The sequence below is a fragment of the Triticum urartu genome, chromosome 5A, assembly GCF_056163025.1.
Source record: "Triticum urartu cultivar PI428250 chromosome 5A, HENAU_Tu73, whole genome shotgun sequence".
NCBI lineage: Eukaryota > Viridiplantae > Streptophyta > Magnoliopsida > Poales > Poaceae > Triticum > Triticum urartu.
Window position 1 is genome coordinate 351,569,749 of NC_141877.1, and position 20,274 is coordinate 351,590,022.

The 20,274-nt window shown below is 42.1% G+C and overlaps 2 protein-coding genes and 1 long non-coding RNA gene across 5 annotated transcripts; 2 read left to right on the forward strand and 1 right to left on the reverse strand.

The window, feature by feature from the left end:
* Positions 1-1,799: 1,799 nt before the first annotated feature.
* LOC125527816 (lysine-specific demethylase JMJ21) lies at positions 1,800-10,247 on the forward strand. 2 transcript variants are annotated; one of them, XM_048692324.2, is made up of 16 exons: positions 1,800-2,053; positions 4,277-4,384; positions 4,480-4,535; positions 4,608-4,750; positions 4,866-5,063; positions 5,139-5,338; positions 6,195-6,294; positions 6,372-6,956; positions 7,086-7,208; positions 7,589-7,669; positions 7,745-8,052; positions 8,144-8,356; positions 8,851-8,935; positions 9,012-9,180; positions 9,429-9,603; positions 9,777-10,247. In XM_048692324.2, exons 1-16 carry the CDS (start codon positions 1,923-1,925, stop codon positions 9,928-9,930), a joined length of 2,829 nt encoding a protein of 942 aa, XP_048548281.2. In that variant the 5' UTR covers positions 1,800-1,922; the 3' UTR covers positions 9,931-10,247. The 2 variants fall into 2 exon arrangements, with proteins under 2 accessions (XP_048548281.2, XP_087382158.1); XM_087526032.1 differs by having other exon boundaries at positions 7,589-8,052.
* Positions 10,248-10,419: 172 nt separating this feature from the next.
* Positions 10,420-11,943, forward strand: LOC147971359 (uncharacterized). 2 transcript variants are annotated; one of them, XR_015604640.1, is made up of 3 exons: positions 10,420-10,633; positions 10,719-10,862; positions 11,506-11,943. It is a non-coding gene; the product is annotated as an uncharacterized LOC147971359 (long non-coding RNA). The 2 variants fall into 2 exon arrangements; XR_015604639.1 differs by having other exon boundaries at positions 10,425-10,633; positions 10,722-10,862.
* A 1,572-nt stretch (positions 11,944-13,515) lies between these two features.
* LOC125508877 (protein FAR1-RELATED SEQUENCE 5-like) lies at positions 13,516-16,428 on the reverse strand. Its single transcript, XM_087526033.1, has 5 exons — positions 16,096-16,428; positions 15,366-15,455; positions 15,215-15,289; positions 14,784-15,141; positions 13,516-13,836 (listed from the first exon to the last, which is right to left on the reverse strand). Exons 2-5 carry the CDS (start codon positions 15,447-15,449, stop codon positions 13,676-13,678), a joined length of 678 nt encoding a protein of 225 aa, XP_087382159.1. The 5' UTR covers positions 15,450-15,455; positions 16,096-16,428; the 3' UTR covers positions 13,516-13,675.
* Positions 16,429-20,274: the final 3,846 nt, after the last annotated feature.

Consider the following 20,274-nt stretch of genomic DNA (forward strand, 5'->3'; position numbering starts at 1 on the left):
AGATGATGATCATATTTTTCTCTGGTGAAGATACATGGCTGCAGAGAAAGCAGGAAATCACGACGCAACTATAGGAAGAAGCATCGGAACAACAACAATAACGAAGATGGCGAGGTCAACGTCGGATTCAACAATCAGCGCCAAGGTAGCGGTGGCAAAAGGAAGAAGTTCCAAGGCAAGAAGGGCGGGGACCAGCTCGCCGCTTATAAGTTCCTAGACCGGCTTTGTGCCATCCACCCTGGCGATGGAGATCGTCCAGCTACCCACACTAACCAGAATTGTTGGGTCCACAAGAAAGTCTTGCAGATCGGAAGCAGCAATGCGGACAAGGCGAACCCTCATAACAATAACGACGAGGATGAGCCCGACAAAGGGAACGACGGGCAAACGCATTGCCCGCTACAAATAAAGGACGTGAATATGATATATGCATCTCACACCTTCAAGAAGGATTGGAAAGTGCGCCCTCCACGAGGTATATGATGTGAAGCCCGCAGAAGAAAAATACAATCCCTGGCCAGAAATCCTGATCACTTTTGATCAATGTGAGCATCCGATCAGCGTCTGCCATGGCAGAACAACTGCGCTCGTCCTGGACTCGATAGTTGACGGTTTCCACCTCATTGAGGTCATGATGGATGATGACAGCAGGTTAAACCTCATCTACGCTGAGATGCTAAAAAAGATGCACTTCGACGAGTCTCGCATCGAGCCAACTAAGGGCGTGTTCGGTAAACCCTCTACAGCCTCAAACTCCTCAGCCAACATCCAGCAGCCAGCTTCTCGTTGAAAATCTGGGAGCTAACCATCTGTTCGGCACATCAAATTCTAGTTTGGCAAGCACAGGTGTCATACACATTAGCACAAACCACCTCAATAAACAAAACAAGATTACAATCAGACCCCCTGGTCATCCTGCATCGCTCGTCAACATGACTGAAGGATGGAGGTGAGGACTAGCATGCCTGCACCACCCTATCACCGTGGACGGCCACACGGAAGCCAAAGTTGCCGCAGATGGACGATGAGCGACTGATGGGGAGAGGAGCTCAGGGATGGGAGCGCCGGCCGTCGCTCCCGCGTCCTCGGCAGCTCATGCGGATTGAAACGGCGGCAGTGGAGGACGATAGAGATGGCGGGTTGGGTGGCCAGCGGGGCAGACGACGAGCTAGGAGGGCGGCGGCCGGCTACGTGGGCCGATGGGCTCGACGACTGTGTGAGAGGAACGAGAAAAGGAGATCGTGGGGATAGAGCGGTCGTGTGGGATGGGATTGAATCGGTACGCACGACGTTCACTTGGCGGTGGCAGTTGCTAGTAATTTCACTCAAACTCCCGCTCCTTCGATTCCTGGGAGCTCGCCTTTTCCAACTCCACAACTCCTTCAATTTTACACTACACAAATAGCCAACTTCTTACTCTCATAACCAAGATTTAAACCGTTTGGCTGAACTTCTGGTTTGGAGTTGAGGAGTTAAGAAGCTGGAGGGTTACCGAACACGCCCTAAAATTAAAATCCAAGCATATTATCTCAGGCATGAAGGCCGAGTACCTTGAACAACTATCATCTGGAACCTTTAAGCTTTGACATAATGCCTTTCAGAAGGGGCTATCACGCCCTCCTCGTTTCGAACCGCATTTGCCCAAGCTCAAGATGTCGGGCAAGTCTGAACATTTTTTTTCGAGGGGTACAAGTCTGAATAGTTGCGTGCCCCCCTCCTGAACGATGGAGTCGACAGGCCGCATCAACGAATCCAATACGCGTCCAAGCTTTTAAAAAAGCTAGCCACTATAAATAAATTCCTCCGGCCCACCGCGTGGTCCGTGTCCATCCCGGCTCAACTCGAACAACGCGCAATTCCCCCTTCCCTCCCCGCACGCACCCAAACCCAGCAAGCCCACCGATCCGGCCCGGTCGCCGGCGATGGAATCGGCGGGGAACGACCGGAGGGACGCGGCGCTGGGGAGCCTGGCGGTCCTCCCCGACGAGCTGCTCTGCGCCATCGTCGACCTCCTCGAGCCCACCGACATCGGCCGCCTCGCATGCGTCAGCAGGTCGCCGCGTCTTTCTCTCTCTCTCTCTCGCCCTTCTGTTCTTTTCTCCTCTGCTTTGCAGTTACCTCCATGTGTTAGCTAAGAATGTGGATTCTGAGGTTTGCCCTTTGATTTTAATGGTGACCACTCCCAACCCAAGTGGACCAGCTAGCCATGCGTGATTCTGAATTTTGTTTGGTTATGGTCGCTTGGGCCAAATGGCACATATGGCGGCGGTATGATGGTATGAGCTACTGGGAAGAACGGAGGTTTGTTGTGTCATATATGGTCCTATGAGCTACCGCTACAGAAAAGATCATCCATGGGGAAGTAAATAGAGAGAATTCCTTATTTAACACCGTGTCTAAAATTTATGCTCTATTTGACATTGACAAATAATTTGTTCCCTATCTAACAAGGAGTCTAAATTTTATGCCTTTTATAACACTTATGTCCATTTTAAGCCTAAATGACACCTGAAATGACCATTTTGCCCTCATGTGGTATGTTTGTGTGCGCTTGCCTGTGATGTTGCGTCTGTTTGTGTGCGCGTATGTATGTGCTACTGCTGCATATGGGTGTGTGTGTGTGTGTGTGTGTGTGTGCACGCGCGCGTGTGCTGCTGTGTGTGAGTTTGCTACTGCGTGTGTACGTGCATGCTGTTGTGTGCATGTGTGGTGCGTGCAGTGGCGGAGGCAGGAATATTTTTCTGGTGTGGCGGAGTTTATGAAGGAGAAAATCATGTATGATATAATTTTGAAAGAACTTACTACAATACTGGATGTATATTACTTCGCTGTGTGTGTTGCTGCTTGTGTGTGTGTTGTTGATGCGTGCGTGTGTGCTGCTACCTGTGAGTGTGTTGCGTGTGTGTGTGTGTGTGCTGCGTGTGTGCGTGCTGCTGTGTGTGTGTTGTGTGTGCTACTGCCCTCGCGCTGATGTTGCGTGCGTGTGTTCTTGTCCCGCACACACACATACCACATGAGGGGCAAAAGGATCTTTTCAGTTGTCATTTAGGCTCAAAATAGACGAAAGTGTTATAAAAGGCATAAAATTTAGACTCGTTGTTACATAAGGAAGAAAAAGGTTTTCAGTGTCAAATAAGGAAACGAAATTTAAGATAGTGTTAAGTAAGGAATTGTTTCAAGTAAATATGGCGGCCAGATTTTTCTTTAAAGTGACAGAAGGTTTTATAATGCACATAAATGAGACCCAGCGATATGTTTCCTGAGGATTTAAATGAAACTTACATGTGGAACATTTGGATCAGCTCAATGGTCAAAACTCAAAACCGCCCGTGTTCATTTCTGTATGTCGGACTCTCTTTACTAATATGTTTCTTTTATAAACTCAAGAAAAATATTTCCTCAATCTATGAATTAAGATTTAGGACGAAGAGAGTTGCCTAGCTGCCAAGACCGAAGACATATTTGATCTGTTCTTCATGTTTATCCTCTAGAATTAGACTGCTCCATGGCATATTTGTAACTAAGCCAAGCCTGCATATTTAGGGCCGATCCTTTCGTGTGTTTGGTATTATAACTCTCTAAGTAAAATATAACAATCAATTTGTTCCAGAGAATTAAAAGACATGGAAACTGACGTTACTATCAGAGTATTGTCTCCGATCCGAAATAGATGTTAGCGAGTTGTTTTGCTTCTCAATGCTTTTTTTTCTTATGCAACAATCCACGAAATGCTTATTGGTATTAGTAGTCGTACTAGACTAGTACGTAGTAGAAGTAAAAACATAATAACTATACAGCTAAATAGAGAAAAATCATGAAGCACTAGTTTCTTTCATGTTCTGTGTGCACCGCAATAAAAAATCACCTATTTTGGGCTGGACAGGTATAAAAGCATACTCCCCCAGTCCTGTAAAAGCTGTCATTTTAGACAAAGGGAGAGCCAATTTTTTGAAATTTTGACTACCAGTATTATCTTTACGATCATTTATATTAGATACCTGAAAATCAGTGAATTTGTCTCGAGAAGTATTTCCATAATATACAATTCTTTTAGATTTTATGGATGATTTTAAAGAAACTAGTGGTCCACATTGTATTTTGAAGGCCATGTATGTGTCCTAAACGGCAGGTTTTAGAGTATCAGAGGAAGTGGTTCCTGATTTATGACATTGTCATTATCTAGAGATCATGAGCTAAGACCATCTGTCATGTTTGTGTTTCTACCTTAAAATGGTGGTAGGATGAAGCAGTACCTTAAATCTTTTTCACTTTGCAGTGTCATGTACATACTTTGCAACGAGGAACCTCTCTGGATGAGTAAATATCTTTCTGTTGGTGGTCATCTTGAGTACAAAGGTTCTTGGAAGAAAACAACATTGTCTAGGTATATGACCATTCTATATTGTCTTGTTACATTCTGTATTTGAAAATAATCCTAAACTGACTGAAAAGGTTAGACACTGATTCTTTCGTTTTCAGGCTTAGTCTTTGCTCCGGAAATAGTGAGCTTGAGCAGAAGGCTCGTCATTTTGATGGTATGGTACATCTACTTTATGTTTGTTCTATCTGCCTTGTTTATCTCCCTATTCATACTTATTTTCATGCAGGATTCAATTCCTTGTTCTTATACAGGAGATGGTATAGATGTTTTACTACTTTGACTAATTATTCCTTTGACAATGGACATGTGGAAAGAAAGGATGACCTTTCTTTGGATCATTTCCATTCTCAGTATGATGGAAAAGGCCCAGTAAGAATTGAATTATCTTTTGCTTTTAATTCAGATTTACAACATGTGGATTTTCTACATTATTGTTTTGCAATGATGTTTTTCTGAAATCATACTGATGGTATTGCACAACTAGGTTTTGCTTGGTAAGCTGGCTGAAACCTGGCCAGCAAGGACTAAATGGGCAATTCAGCAGCTGGTGCATGATTATGGTGAAGTTACATTTAGGATATCACAAAGAAGCCCTAAGAAGATAATAATGAAACTGAAAGACTATGTTTCTTACATGGAACTCCAGCATGATGAAGATCCTCTTTATATATTTGATGATAAGGTAATCATCACTTCATTCCATTTACTACTAAAGTTATGAAAAGAAAAAGAAACTTATTTCAGGAAATTGTTACAGTTTGGAGAAACAACACCAGCACTATTGGAAGATTACAGAGTACCTCATTTATTTCAAGAAGATCTTTTTGGTGTCTTGGATTATGAACAAAGACCTGCTTTCAGATGGCTTATTATTGGACCAGAAAGATCAGGTGCCTCTTGGCATGTTGACCCAGGGTTAACCAGTGCGTGGAATACTCTTCTTTGTGGCCGAAAAAGGTTGGATCATGTGTTATATATATGTGTGTGTGCGTATTTACTCGATAGTGTACTCAAGCTGTGGTATTCACCATGTGATTGTAAATTTGAAAGCTACTAGTAGCAGTTAAATAACCCAAATGATAAGTGCCACACGTCAGGTGCGTGGCACTCCGGCCCTGATGTTTTTCGATGGCAATTACAGTCACGCAAGGATGGCAAATTCCAGTGACACACGGCATGTTTCTGTCAAAAAATAAACTGAAGCACGAAAGTTGCCATCCCCGCGTCACTAAACTTCCCATCAAAAACGTTCGGAGTTGCCATGTGCTCGTACCTGACATGTGGCACTTATCAGGATCCTTAAATAAATGTTCACAGATCTTGTGCAAAATTTCTTGCCTATTGGTTCTTTAAGGTCATTGCAGTGCTTCTATTTTGATGCAGTTTGTGGTCGCTGTTCTGTGTGTTGCTTATTTTATAATCTGATGTGAAAAAACAGTTGTGTAGAAATAATCAGCCAATTGGGTGTGTTGAATTGACGATAGACAAATTTAGTCAGGATGTCCATAGTTAATGTCTTGGGAGTGAGAGAGAATCAAGCGAGAATCCTACGCATATTCATATATGTTGAACAGAGACAGAAGATAGCCGTGGGCAGTAGAAAGATGTGATTCAACTTGAGTGCATGCTTTTGTATTTTAATTGAAACTTAAAAATCGTAACCCTATACTGTGAACGGTGCGAGGATATGCTATACCTAAACTTGTACTCCTCTTGACCTGTTAAAGCTGATTGTCCCATGTTGTACAATGCTGAAAATTTGGAAGGGGCAAGAATTTGTGTTTCCATTAATGATATCCACCTTTTTTCATAGATGGGCACTGTACCCTCCAGGAAGAGTGCCTGGTGGTGTCACGGTACATGTAAGTGATGAGGATGGTGATGTTGACATTGAGACTCCAGCGTCTTTGCAGGTAATAACTTGTTACTGTTTTTGCTTTTCTCCAAACTTTGCCCCCATATCATTTCATATTATTTTGATCGTTTGCAGTGGTGGCTTGATATCTATCCTCATCTTGCTGAACACGAGAAACCACTGGAATGCACACAATTACCAGGAGAGACCATATTTGTTCCTAGTGGATGGTGGCATTGTGTTCTAAACCTTGAGACTACTGTCGCAGTTACACAAAACTTTGTCAATCAATTAAATTTTGAGCATGTATGTCTAGACATGGCACCTGGTCACTGTCACAAAGGAGTTTGTCGTGCTGGCTTACTTGCTGTTCCAGGAAAATCTATTAGAGATATTGAAAATCATCCGCCTGGAACAATGAGTGCATGGAACCACAATGACATGACTCGTGCAGAAAAAAGACTGAAAGGTTCAGGGTCCGGAAGAGCTTCAAACAGTGCAAATCAGTGTGCTTCATTTGAGTTCTCAGATGTCCATGAAAGTTTGGAGAACCAAGTTTTCTCGTATGATATAGGTTTCTTATCCCAATTTCTTGAGAAGGAAAAAGATCACTATACTTCTGTCTGGAGTCCTACTAATCCAATTGGCCAGAGAGAAGCAAGAGAATGGCTGCGAAGGCTATGGGTTCTTAAGCCTGAACTGAGAGGACTAATATGGAAGGTGATCTTTGTTCCATCATTTACATAAATTTTACTTTGTCAATTTTTATATGAAATACCATGTGGTTTATATATCTGTTTCTTGATAATGTTTTGTTCCTTGTGCCAACATATATGTCTGTTCCTGTAGGGTGCATGCCTAGCAATAAGTGTGGACAAATGGTATGCATGCTTAGAGGAAATAAGTGCATGCCATAGTTTACCACCACCGTCAGAGGATGAGAAGCTTCCTGTTGGCACAGGTAGCAACCCAGTAAGTATACAATTACTTTTACTTGCTGTCTCAGATTTACAACTGTCAATAAATAATTCTGTCGTGTTAGTATCATGTAATTCGTGTTGGTTTGAAATACTTACTCAACATGTTAGGGTTATTTCTCACAGAAATTGATTCGTGTAGAATATCCTGGTTTACTTGTTACTGCATCTGTGGTTTCTGCCTTGCAAGGTTGGTTCCGACTTTAGAAGATTTATAGATATACATACTTGCTCACTGCTATGCGCCAATGCCAAGACATTAAACATATCTGAGATTCTAAGATACTCCTATGATGCCAGTTAGTATCATATTGCGCTGCATATACACTCATTGTTGCATGGTATGTGAATATAACCTGTACCACAATTTTTCAGGTCTTCATTGTTTCTGACAATGTGATTAAAATCTATGCTGAAGGAGGCCTGGGTTATTCTGCCCATGGTTTAGGCACAGAGGTAATGTTGCATTGGTTCTGCAACTTAATAAAATTAAATGCAACACTCACGATATTGATCACTTTCCTGATGCAGCTTGAGTTCTATAATCTTCTGCGAAAAGTTGGCTCGCCTTTGATCAACCACGTCCCTGAGATCATTGCAAGTGGATTTCTTGTGTACGAAGATGGCGTCTACAGAACAGTCCCATGGGATGGAAAAGGAATGCCAGATGTTTTGGCTAAATACTATCCTCTGGAGCTTTCTTACACAAACAGCTGTTTTCCTCTTGGATTATGGAGCAAACAGCAGTTTGGAATGGATAGTTCCACTGAATGTTCAAACAAACCTATTTGGCCTTACATGGTTACGAGAAAATGCAAAGGGGATATCTTTGCTCGTGTGTAAGTTTTATTCATTTCTCAAGTGAAAATGGGAGTAATTACTTAATTAATTATGTAAATACGTGCTTACTGTTCTCTTCATTTTTCTTAGCCGTGATACATTGTCCAAGGCTGACCTTTTGAATCTGGCATCATCCTTGGGAGTTCAAATGCGAAATATCCATTTATTACCCCTTCCACATGGGGAACCATTACCCAAACCTGAAGACAATAATGTGAGAGACAGTGATCCACCTGAATGGAAACAAGTAATTTCTACTTTAAACGGAAGAAGGAATAATATAAAGAAGCACCTAGCTAACTGGTAAGTGAAAAACTTCTAAAGCAGGTTTATTTGGCTAGTTTTAATGAGTTTTACTAAAACAGGACATTTTGTTGCTCAGTTTTATTTTATCCAATAACTGTGGGTCTGCAAGTCAATTTTGTGTCCACAGACCACAGTCAGATGTAAAGTGATTAAGAAGATATTGTCAAATTATAGAATGGTTCACTTGCAACTTAAAATCCTCTACTAGGGTTACAAAAAAATTGTAGAGGCAGGCATCCAATAAATAACCATTACATTATTTATTGTTTTAATATTTCTTTTTTTACGGAATTTCTTTAAAATGATTCTTTGACGAAATTATTTTAACATTTCAACATTAGCAATATATAAGTAGCAATGACTATGCATTGATTTGGTATTGAGTTGTTTTAGCCAAAATGCTACAAGCCTACCATAAATCCATAATATTATATTTATATAGAATTCCATACGCTGCTTTATACCTCAACATTGTTTACATATCTGTGAAGGGGGGGTACTGTCCCAACAGTTTTAATTGAGAAGGCTGAAGAATATCTCCCTGCTGATATGAGCTCTCTAATCAAGTTTGTTAAGGTACTTTTTCAATTTCATCTTCTTCATATGCATCTGTGGTCAAACTTTGTGTTTAATGGTATGATTGGACAATCAGGATGACGATGGTGACTCAGTGTACACATTCCCTTGTTGGATACATTCAGATATTATGGACGATAACATTCTTACTCAGAGGTCCCTCACTGATGCCAAAAGCACTTGTGAGAGAGATCTGGAGAAACTGGATGCAATTAATATAATTGACTTCAGTGATCTGTCCATCGGTAAGCGGCCAGTTCACTTTGTTCCCTGGAAATCTGACATTGCTTTATTTGAACATTTAACAAAATAGTTTGCGTAATACTGGCATCTGAAACCGAAGATGGGATAACTATATATCTGTAAAAATGCTTAAATTGAGCTGCTCATATCTACCAGTCTGCACTGTGAAAACTTCTGTTAGATTGTAAATCAAAGTTTATATTTATTTGATCTTAATTTGATTGCGACCAAAAACTGTTTGTCGTAACAGGGGATCCTCTATGTGACTTGATTCCGCTGCACCTGGATGTTTTCCGTGGGGATATTGATCTTCTCAGGGAGTACCTAAGAAGCTACCAGCTTCCTTTCCTGAGAGGGAAATCAAACAATGATATCTACAAGTCGGTGCGGAATTCGAAGTTCAGCACTGCGTCATATCGCGCGATGTAAGTGCATACATGCATAAATAAATCAGAGCAGCCCACATTATCCGTGTTTTATCCTTCCCTGCGCTCTATCTCGGAATGATCAGTGATCCTTGTTGGTTTGTCAGTCGGTCGGTCTCCCAAGGGAGGGAGAAACATGTTTGGCTCTGATGCACGGTGCTCTTACATTGCAGGTGCTACTGCATGCTGCACGAGGACAACGTGCTGGCAGCTATATTTGGGCTGTGGAAAGAGCTGCGAGCTGCAACGTCGTGGGAGGAGGTCGAGCACTTGGTCTGGGATGACCTTAACCGATACCAGCAATCGTCGCCTACACTCTCTAGCTAGCAGACTCGTCACGACTAACGCTCAGAAGAAATAATGCGTACTGCTCCGCTACTCCCTTCGACATGTTGCCCAGCTTCCGTTCGTTTAAGAGCAAAGAAACAATAAGGGGCAAAAAAATTTGTTTACTCGTGTGTGTAGCAGCTTTTTTCTTCTTTCATTTTCCTTTCTTTTGGGAGAGAGCAGCTTTGCCGTTGAATGGATCATGAAGCGTGCAGTTGTACCGCATAGTAGTGTGACACGTTGGGTATTTGTAAGGAATGCCACATTTTTTGTACACACCCAACACACAGCATAACTTGTTTGCATGAACTTTTTTATCTCCCAAGAGTCACATGAAACATGCTTATTTGTTGAACCGAGAATGTATCTGGTGAAACGAGCGAACTGGTGCGCCGAGTGCACCAGCGACATATGGGCCATTGGATGCAAAAGACAGGGACCAGATCGGTTAGAAGATGGGCCTGCTGGTACGTTTTCAAAACAGTCCTTGCAGCATAGGTAAATCAAGTAAATTGACCTCCGCCTGCACTCAAGGTCGTCTCTCTCTCCTTCCATCTCCTGTACCAGCACAGCCACCGCCGCGAGCTAGGGTTACGGCCCAGCGAGCTCAAGAACCAATCTCCCTCCCTCAAGATCTTCACTGAATCCAATCGCCGCTCTCTCCCTCTTTTGTACCAATGCGCCAGCCGCCAGGCGATTTTGGGTTAGTAAATTTCACTCAATCTCTCTCGATCCTGTACCAATCGAGCGACGTCTCACTCAAATATCTGCGTTTTTGAAATTTCTAGCAGCAGCCTACCACCGGAACATCTAAAGAGTGCCCCGATTTCGCCTTTGGCAGTGGTCGGTCGTTGTGAGCGCATCGGCGACTCAACCTACCACCGCCACCGCCGTCAGCAGCACTGACCATCTGCAGCAGCTCAAGGATCTTGGTATGTTTGCTTCTTCCTTTATCCATTTGTTAAGGGTATTTTTGCTATTACAATTTCATCCACGCCTTTCCCCCATTCTGCTTAAACCAGTGGCAGAGAGATAAGCATGAGCAATGTTATTCTAGTTGACTGAAAAGGCATACTTTTGTTGATTCAGAATTGGAATAGTGTGTTGTGGGTACCAAATTAACATACGAGCAGTATATTTGTACAATCTTCATGTCAATTACAAGGGATGTACTCCCTATTTTCATGCAGGTTAGTAACCCATGGCTTGCAGAATGTCGGTGTTCCTTATAATATATCTGCAAAACCTCATAGATTAAACGTTCCTATAATTGGTCACTAGCTATAAGTAGTAGCTGCCATTTTGTTTCTTGTATTGTACGACTGACTGATGGTTGTTCTAAAAGGACTGATCAACATTGCACGTTCAGTACTTAACAAAAACTTCTTTAGCTGACTACCGCCGAGCCAAAACAAATATGTATCCCCAATGTTGCATCACTTTTTCTCTAGTAGTGAACTGTCCTTTATATTCTAAAAATCTGATACTTTGGAATCCGTGTTTTATATGTAGCAACCCCTTTATAGAGGATAATCCATCGTTATTTTCTATATCATGGTTTTATGGTTGTTCCAGAGCAGACTATTCGCTACTATTCAGATTCAGGGCCATCTTGCCCACTCCAACAATATTTTTGCCTTTGATAAGCATGGAAAAAATGCAAGCATCGCCTTCCTTCGCATCTTCACCTGGCTTCAAACCGATTAGCTGGAGGCATGAACTAGGAGGTCAAAGAATCAGCCCATGCTGATGAATTATGGTTGGGTAATCTTCATAGGAGTCATCTTCATGTCTCCCAAGATGACAGATGATGAAACTGATAATTTCACCTCTTGTGCTAGTCCCGATCTGGTTATCCAGGCTTTGTTTTCTTTGGCACCATGTAATCAGCGAGAATGTACATTTGTTAGAAAAAATATGGCAAGCTTTTTGTACTTTAGATGTGTGGTTGTCATACAATTTATGTGGATGCTTGTGATGCATGGAAGAATCTAAAGAAAATATGTTCAGAGATCTCTTGATAGCTATTGTTCTTGCATGAAAGACGTGATGAAAAGTAATTCCCAAGATGGTCAGCAAAATTATATAATTAGACTAGATGATGGTATACTTCCAGAAAATACACCTTGTAGCTTTTAGAGATGAACTAATCTGATCCTAGGCAGGCTTCTCCAGAATCACCACAGGAAGCTCAAAATCACTCGAATTCCGTAAAAAATGCTGCAAAATAAAATCTCTTTGGTTCACTTACGAAACAACTCAACAGAAACAATTATTTATAAAGTTGCTTCAACTTTCTTATTGTACAAAGAAAATATTACATGGAAATTTTAGATTGTTTTCCAAAGTCAGCAATGAGCAATCACGCAACAGTTACATAAGCTACTACAACCGCACATCTACCAATTTTATCAGGTGCTATGCACAATTTAAAACAAAAGCTCGGTCAAATAAATATATAAATGAAGATGAGACATGCCTTCATGTACAATCTACAACAGATTAACGCTGCTACTTGGAAAGCAGTACAGCTTTTTATACATCTAGAATGTTACATATTCTACTGAATTGCACATTTTGAGATTTCTCAAACTTTAGGCCTGGTGTCAGAGTTTTGATCAATTCATTGTTGTAGAACCGTCATCCAGAAATATTCCTGAAAATAAGACATGGTATTATCGACCATATCTTGTATAATTATGGCAAAAAGTAGGCGTTCCATGCCAAAACAGGTAATCTCAGTCAACTTTTGCAAATTGCATCTCCATTTTTGCATCGCATCACCAAACATAAATTGTACACTTATACACAGATCATGGTAACGGGTACCATAATAGGATTACATAACTTGTTGCATATATTTGGCATGGCAAATTCACTTCTTACATACGGCCATTTTGCACTGGAACAATCAAAGTGTGTAAATGACAGAGAAGCACAGACTTGAATGGATTGATTTCCACTATACCAAGTCTACACAAAATGACTAAAAATAATTATTCCAACATCGCATCAGTGAGACCACCACAACTACTTATTTTTGTGATGCTCTTTGGCCCTGTAAAGAGTAACAAAACCATCTTAGTACAACTTCAGAAAGGGCATGAACAAAATTTTCATGGTTTGTCACTTTACCTCTTTTTCTTTTGGGTCACGGTCTGCTCCGAGCCCCTTTTCAATCTCTTACCACTCCCTTTTGTTTTTGCTACATCTGGTGGGTGAATGTTGATCACAGTTGGGAATGATGTTCCAATGAAGGATTCAAATTCTTGAACTTTACTTTGCTCACTAACTGTTCCCTCCTGCCCCAATTGTGTGTAGGCATCACCAATAGCCTTGTGAAGATATCTCATCTTCTCCTCACTATGTTTTGCGACATGAAGTGCCAGGCTGAAATTTGAACATGTTTCCGCGTACAACTTCTTTATGACAGGTGGAAGACATGTAGATGACCCTTGTAGCTCATGGTCGTTGGCATCATAGGCAAGGTGTCGCGCAGCCATTTTAGTCCACCTATGTAGCACATATTGACTAGGAATTTCATTACAGCCCTCATTCTTTAGGACAACAATGATGTGACGGCAAATGATACCCAAGGATTCAAACATCCTACAAGAACAGTGTGTTTCCTTAGTGCTAGTGTTGAAACTAACTTGTCTAACCTTGCCACTGTTGCTGCTAATGCTGATGGTGCGGAGCTCACCAATCTGCGTGATTGTTTTGATATGACAATAATCCCTCGCTGCTAGCACCTGACTCTGAAATTCAGCAAAATCCTCATGAGTATACACTTCTCTACCATGACTCTCGATACTCCAACAAGTCTTGAGTATAGGCAGTGTATGAAGGCTGGCATTATCTTCTTGTAATTCTTTTTGCCGTTGTTCCTCCAAAGCTGTTTCAAATCTGACCCAAAATTCAATCAAGGCAAGGTTCCGGTTAGTAAAGTGTCTGAAGAATGTATTCTCACTCTCAGATCTTGATGTGGTACGCAAGATTCCGCCAAGGTGGAAATCAGTAAAATATGCCGGAATCCATGATCGTCGTAACTCATACTTCTCCTGCAACCATGTATTATCATCTAGCCCGAAATCATTAATTATTGAACACCATTTTGACTCGAACTCGTTTGGTGTCTCTGATCCCCAAACACATGACATAAACTGTTCATGGAAATCTGGACTATTTTTTAGGGTCGCACCAACTTTTTCCGTAAGCTTCATGAGGATGTGCCACATGCAAAGTCTATGTATAGTGTTCGGGAAAACATGTTCTATCCCTATTCTCATGCTTTGATCTTCATCGGTAATGATTAGCTTAGGTGCAACCCCACACATTGCTTTTAAGAAAGTCTTGAACAACCATATATAAGATTCTTGCTTCTCATTCCATAAAAAAGCAGCACCAAATGTAACACAAGATTTGTGGTTGTTAACTCCAGTGAAAGGGGCAAACACCAAGTCATACCTATTAAAGCGGTATGTGGAGTCGAAAGACACCACTTCACCAAACAATGAGTAGTTTTTCTGCATATACTATCGGCCCAGAAAATATTTGTAAGTTTATCATTCTCATCGAGTTGGTAATCAAAGTAGAAGGCTGGATTGGCAGCTTGCTTATTCTTCATGATATCTACTATTATCTGTCCATCTGCTCCCTTAATTGCTCTTTTAAAATCACGGTGGCAGTTTTGTAAATCACGCTTTGTGCAACCTACATTTGCTTGGCCCCCTTCTCTACACTAAGCAAGCGATATGCTGCAGATGTGCCAACCAATGCCTTATGACATGTAAGTAATTTTGTCCTCAACTCACTACTTACTTCTCTCTTTGACTTAATGAGATGTCTCTTACTTGGCGAAATAAGTTGGTGCGTGTGCGATTGGACAAATCGGGCGACCTCATATTTGCCGTCATCTTGCCTCTTGAATCCGATCATAGCCTCACAACCACACCTGCTTAACTTGAAGTTCCGTTTAGGCTTTATCCTTTCCTCATCTGTGGCCACCTTTCGCCAACCTTCCCTTGCACAAACAAACCTATTCCACACTGGTACACCCTGATCATCTTTGTGTGTTGTCCATGTGCGGACCGAGAACCCAACCTCATGAGCATACATTTTGTATAGTGCCATGCCCTCTTCCCAGGTGTCAAACTTCATGCCAATTACGGGCTTTAAGTTATCATCACACTCAGGCTCATATGTTGACCCCTTAAAATGCAATATAACAGCGGTTTAGTTCATGAACTAAAGCTCGTGCAATCGACGTGAAAAAAACACTTACACAAAACGGAAGACTGGTAGTTCTTTTTGGCGTGTTGTAGGTATTTTCATCATTTCCCACCAACCGGATCATGCCCTACCAATTTGAGGTAAAAAATCAATCAAGTCACAAAATAGTGTGCCATACATAACCAATGCAACACGTTAATTACCACGGCAGAGCTGCTGGCATCATCTTCAACTCCCATTGCCGTAGTTGACCCAATACTTAGAGCAGTACTTGCCATTGACTCCATGGTTACCTGTTTTCATGCAAAAAAATGACAAAACATCACATACATGTCCAAAAGTACAGAACTGGAGTAACCTACAAGAAAGCAGCACTTATCAATATTTTAAGTCAGAGAAAAGCAACAATGTGATTGCGGAAAGACAAATTGGGGAGCACTTTTAAGTAGTAATGCCAGAGAAGGTTCAATCAAACATTGTTAAGGCCTTTCCATTTAACATGAAAAAATTTAAATGGATACCAAGAACATCTTTAGTCGCTTCAGAACAGATCCCCTCGTTGATTTCGTGAAATACATGTCTAGAACATCACATGAGCAACTAGTAATTAATACAATCTTGCCATGTATGAAGGCTCCCAGGTAATAGTTTGATCACATATCAAGTCTCTTCATCCACAAATCTTTTTATAAAATTAGCAAGCGTACATGAAAATTATACACAAACCAGAACGGGTCCCTTCATCTATTTTTCCACTGTCGGGTTTAATTAGTGGCATTTTTTCCCCATTATAACTACACGTCAGACATCAATTTAGTGCTCATAATATTCAGTTTCCCAAATGCCACTAGATTCAAACAAATCGGTGAAGCTTGAGGATTGAAAAAATAGACAGCATGTGCATAACAGAAGAACAACATTTGGTGCTCATACCGTGGATCCTTTAGCAATAAAAAGACGATGGCTGGCTCCTGATCAACCGCGGCGTTGATATCCCCGAAGCTGCAGCGCCGTGTCGCTAGGTAGCCGCAATCGCGGCGAGCCGCCGACGGACCGTGTGATTTGGGGCGCTCGCGCTTGATGTCAGAGAGAGAGGGGGGAGGGAGAGAGGGAGGCAACTCGCACAAATTTGTCTCAAGGGAGGGAGATTGGTTCTTGAGCTCGCTGGGCCATAACCCTAGCTCGCGGCGGCGGCGGCTGTGCTGGTACAGGAGATGGAAGGGGAGGGAGACGACCTTGAGTGCGGGCGGAGGTCAATTTGCTTGATTTACCTATGCTGTAAGGACTGTTTTGAAAATGTACCAGCAGGCCCATCTTCTAACCGATCCTGTCCCTGTCTTTTGCATCCAATGGCCCATATGTCGCTGGTGCACTCGGCGCACCAGTTCGCTCGTTTCACCAGATACATTCTCTTGTTGAACCATCCTCACCGCCATTGGCTCTTTATCTTCTGGTGAAAACAAAATATGAGCTATTACTATATTGTATGTATATGTGCCATGGCAGAGAAACATACTCCCTCCGTCTCATATTATAAGATGTTATTACAAGGAAAATACAGAGGAGCTCTTGGTGCTCCACTCCCCTATATGAATATTAATTTCAAAAAAATATCACTAAATTTCAAAAAACTTGGAAATTGGGGATATCAAACATGGGTGTCTGATCTACTTCTGTGTGAAGTTTCGTGAAAAAATACCAGAAAATGTATCCATGATGAAGAAAATATAGTCTGACCTACGATACATCCAAACAGTTCTTTTTTCTACACATGATTTTTTTGTCTTTTTACTGAGAATGCGCTTCCTGGTATTTTTTACGAAACTTCACACATGAGTAATTGGGCATCCATGTTTGATATCCCCAAATTCCCTTTTTAAAAAAAATTCCCCGATTTGTTTTTCGGATTTAATACTCATATAGGGGTGGTGCACCTGAGAATCATCTCCCGTTATTACAACCAATATGTGAATATACCGGTTGTAATAACATCTTATATTATGAGAGTAATAAATTCTGCAATGCACGTATAGGTGATATAGGAATAATTTTGTTCTCAAAAAAACTAAGTACATTTCTTTTTGTAATTGTCGTGTGTGCTTTGAGAAGAAATTTTACAAACATTTCAAAATTTTATTGCATGGTAGTTTTTTGGTTGCTCTCATGGTAACTTTTTATGATGGCAAGTTCACATGTGTTCCCATATCAAATTTGCCATGATTTTTTATTAGGAAAACAACAAAATTTTGCTATATTGCCATGTGTCCAGTACAAATTATTCTACAATTTCTATTATCACAATAGCATTTTTTTCTTAATTTACAATGTGACCATGCTTCAATTTTTTTAAGTTGCCACATGACCTATTTTTGTACAAATATATATACTTGCCATGTTCAATGAGATATTCTTTTCTAGCTTTAATTTCTAAGCCATGACAAATTTGCATTGCAGAAGCAAGGCTAGTTTTACATCCATGGCAAATTACTTTCCTGGCCCATCGATAGTTTTACATCCATTGCAAATTTCAGCTCCATGGTAAAAAAAATTAGAGACATGTCAGTTTGTTTGCTGCTCACACAACAATTTTTTAAAAGCAATGGCAAATTTAAACAATACGACAAACTCTCTTGTTTTTTCTAACTATGCATGCATGTACATATGAAACCATGGATATGTGGCAATTTATTACTTAGAAGCATGGCAACTTTTGTTTGTTACATTTGTGTCCGTTTTTAATCCTATAGGCATGTTAACTGCCTATATATGTGAATTGTCCTGAATTTTTTTTTGAATCCATGGCTATGTTGTGGTAGTTTTTTTAAAGGATGGCGGCCTTTGTATGTTTTTAGCTAAATAACTCGGGTGTAAAATATTATTCCCTTCGGTCCATATTAGTTGTCGCTCAAAATGATGTATCTAGCACTAAAATATGTTTAAATACATCTATTTGAGCAACAAGTAATATGAATTGGGAGGAAGTAGTTTTTTTAAAAGCCCGGTATCTTATGGTGCTCAAATTAAACTTTTTGGACATTTTTAAACACTTCTTTGGGGCCATTTCGTTTTACTTGGCACATCCTATTATTTACTCTCTCTGTCCCTGTCTAGATACATTTGTATCTAGATAAATCTAAGACAAGTAATTTGAGACTAAGGCAATATTAGCCGGTAGATTTTGTCGTGAGATTATCCCATCTTGCTCCCATCTCCCCCGACCTAACCCTCCCGCACCGCCACCCACGAGGTGGCCGGGGAGGGCTCACCGATCTCCTTTGCTAGGCCCCCTTCTCCTCCCTACTCCTCCCTCGCCGCTGCCAGAAGGTGCACCCGGGGCGAAGCCCAGCCGTTACCAGCAGCAGTGGGGCCTCGGGGTTCTCTCGCCTGCTAGGGGTCGGCACGGCCGACGCTTCGAGCCAGGGCGTGGCGCGGGCTGGGCGCTATGGTGGAGGTGCAAGAGGATGCAACGTCGCTGCTCCTCTGCAGCTGGTGGCATGCACCTAGACGCCAGGGACGGCGACGGACGGCACGACCAGATCTGGCCGCAGGCGGCGAGGGCCAAGGGCGGCGTGAGCTGCGGGCGTCCCCCTGGTGTGGCTGTTGGTGATGGTGGCGCAGTAGCGGCTGTTGGAGTCCGGTTATCCAGTGGATGGTCGGTGGGTGTGCTTGGCTGGAAAAGAGGTGGTTGGCCTTGCTGTTCCTCAAGCTCCAAAACATCAATCTGGACACCGATGGGTTCCAGTCTTCCCCTCGGAGATCTCAGCTTTTGGCGCTTGGCGCCACTGGATATCTAGATTGGAATTGATCCGGTCAGGCGTGCCCTCATCTTCGGCCAGAGAGGCTACATGAGGGCGTGGCGCATAGCTTTGCTGCCTTGTCAGTGCCATGGGACATGTCTAAGTATAGATTTCCATGGTGTTGGTAGTGGTGAATAAAGTCATGGTGGCTGCGATCGGAATCTAGTAATGTCGGAGGGCAGTTTTGGTTGCGATGAAGAATGGCAACACATGTTTTTCATGTATGTCGGGTGTTGAGGGCTTGTAGCGGCAGCCTTGGCAGTAGGGGCGACAACACACGTGGACAACATTTTCTAGTGGTGCTTCTCGAGTGCCAGCCGCGATTTCCAGAGTGAAAACTCATGGTGGCCTTCATTGGTTGTGCCTGCTAATGGCCTTGCTGAAGGCATTGCTTTTGGGATCTTAGACTTTCTCCGGGGTGAAAACTCATATCCTTGATCGGAAGATGGAACGCTTGTACATTATTTCTTTTTTTGGAGGTGTCACTTTTGGAGAACCTCTTTTGCGGTCCGGGTATTGTCTTTGGTGGTGGTTAGAGTGCTGCTATTGTGAGTGTTTCGTCACTGCGACTGGTCTTTGTTTTTATACTTCTCTCTTTTTTATTTCGTTCTTAGTTGTGTGCATCCTTAATGCCTTTCGATATCTTATCAGTGTAGAGGTTGGGTGTAATTGGTATCTTCACGATATTAATATACTCCTTTTATAAAAAAAATGTCATGCAGGGACTATCGTGGTTCTAAGACTGACAGTAGAATGGGGGATAGGTATGAGGAGGCAAGATCCTAGCTATGGAGTAGTTGTACACACGAGTTTTACGAGTTCAGGCCTTTCTCGAAAGAAGTAACAACCCTACGTCTCGGTGCCCGGAGGCGGTCGACTGAATTATATGTGTGTGTGTGTTTACAAAAGATGCGAACCCTTGTGCCTGTGGAGGGGGTGGCTTATATAGAGTGCGCCAGGACCCCAGCCGGCCCACGTTACAAAGGGTTTAAGGTACATTAAAGGGGAGACGTTACTGGTAATGCTAGTAAATAAAGAGACATAATAACCATTAAAGCTATGAGGCGATGTCCGACCGTTGTGGTCTGGAGTGACCTTAGATCTTCTGGTGGTCGAGTGACAGTCCCTGCGGTCGAGTGACTTCAAGTCTTCCGAGTGGAAGTCCTCATGGTCGAGTGGATGATGACTCCTCTTCGAATGCTTCTGGTTTTAAGGTAACGTCCTAGGGGAGAGTGTCTAGATCAGGCCTACGACCCTATCCTAGGTATACAACCCATTAACAGTCGCCACAAGAGCGCCTCCTCGCGCGTGCCAC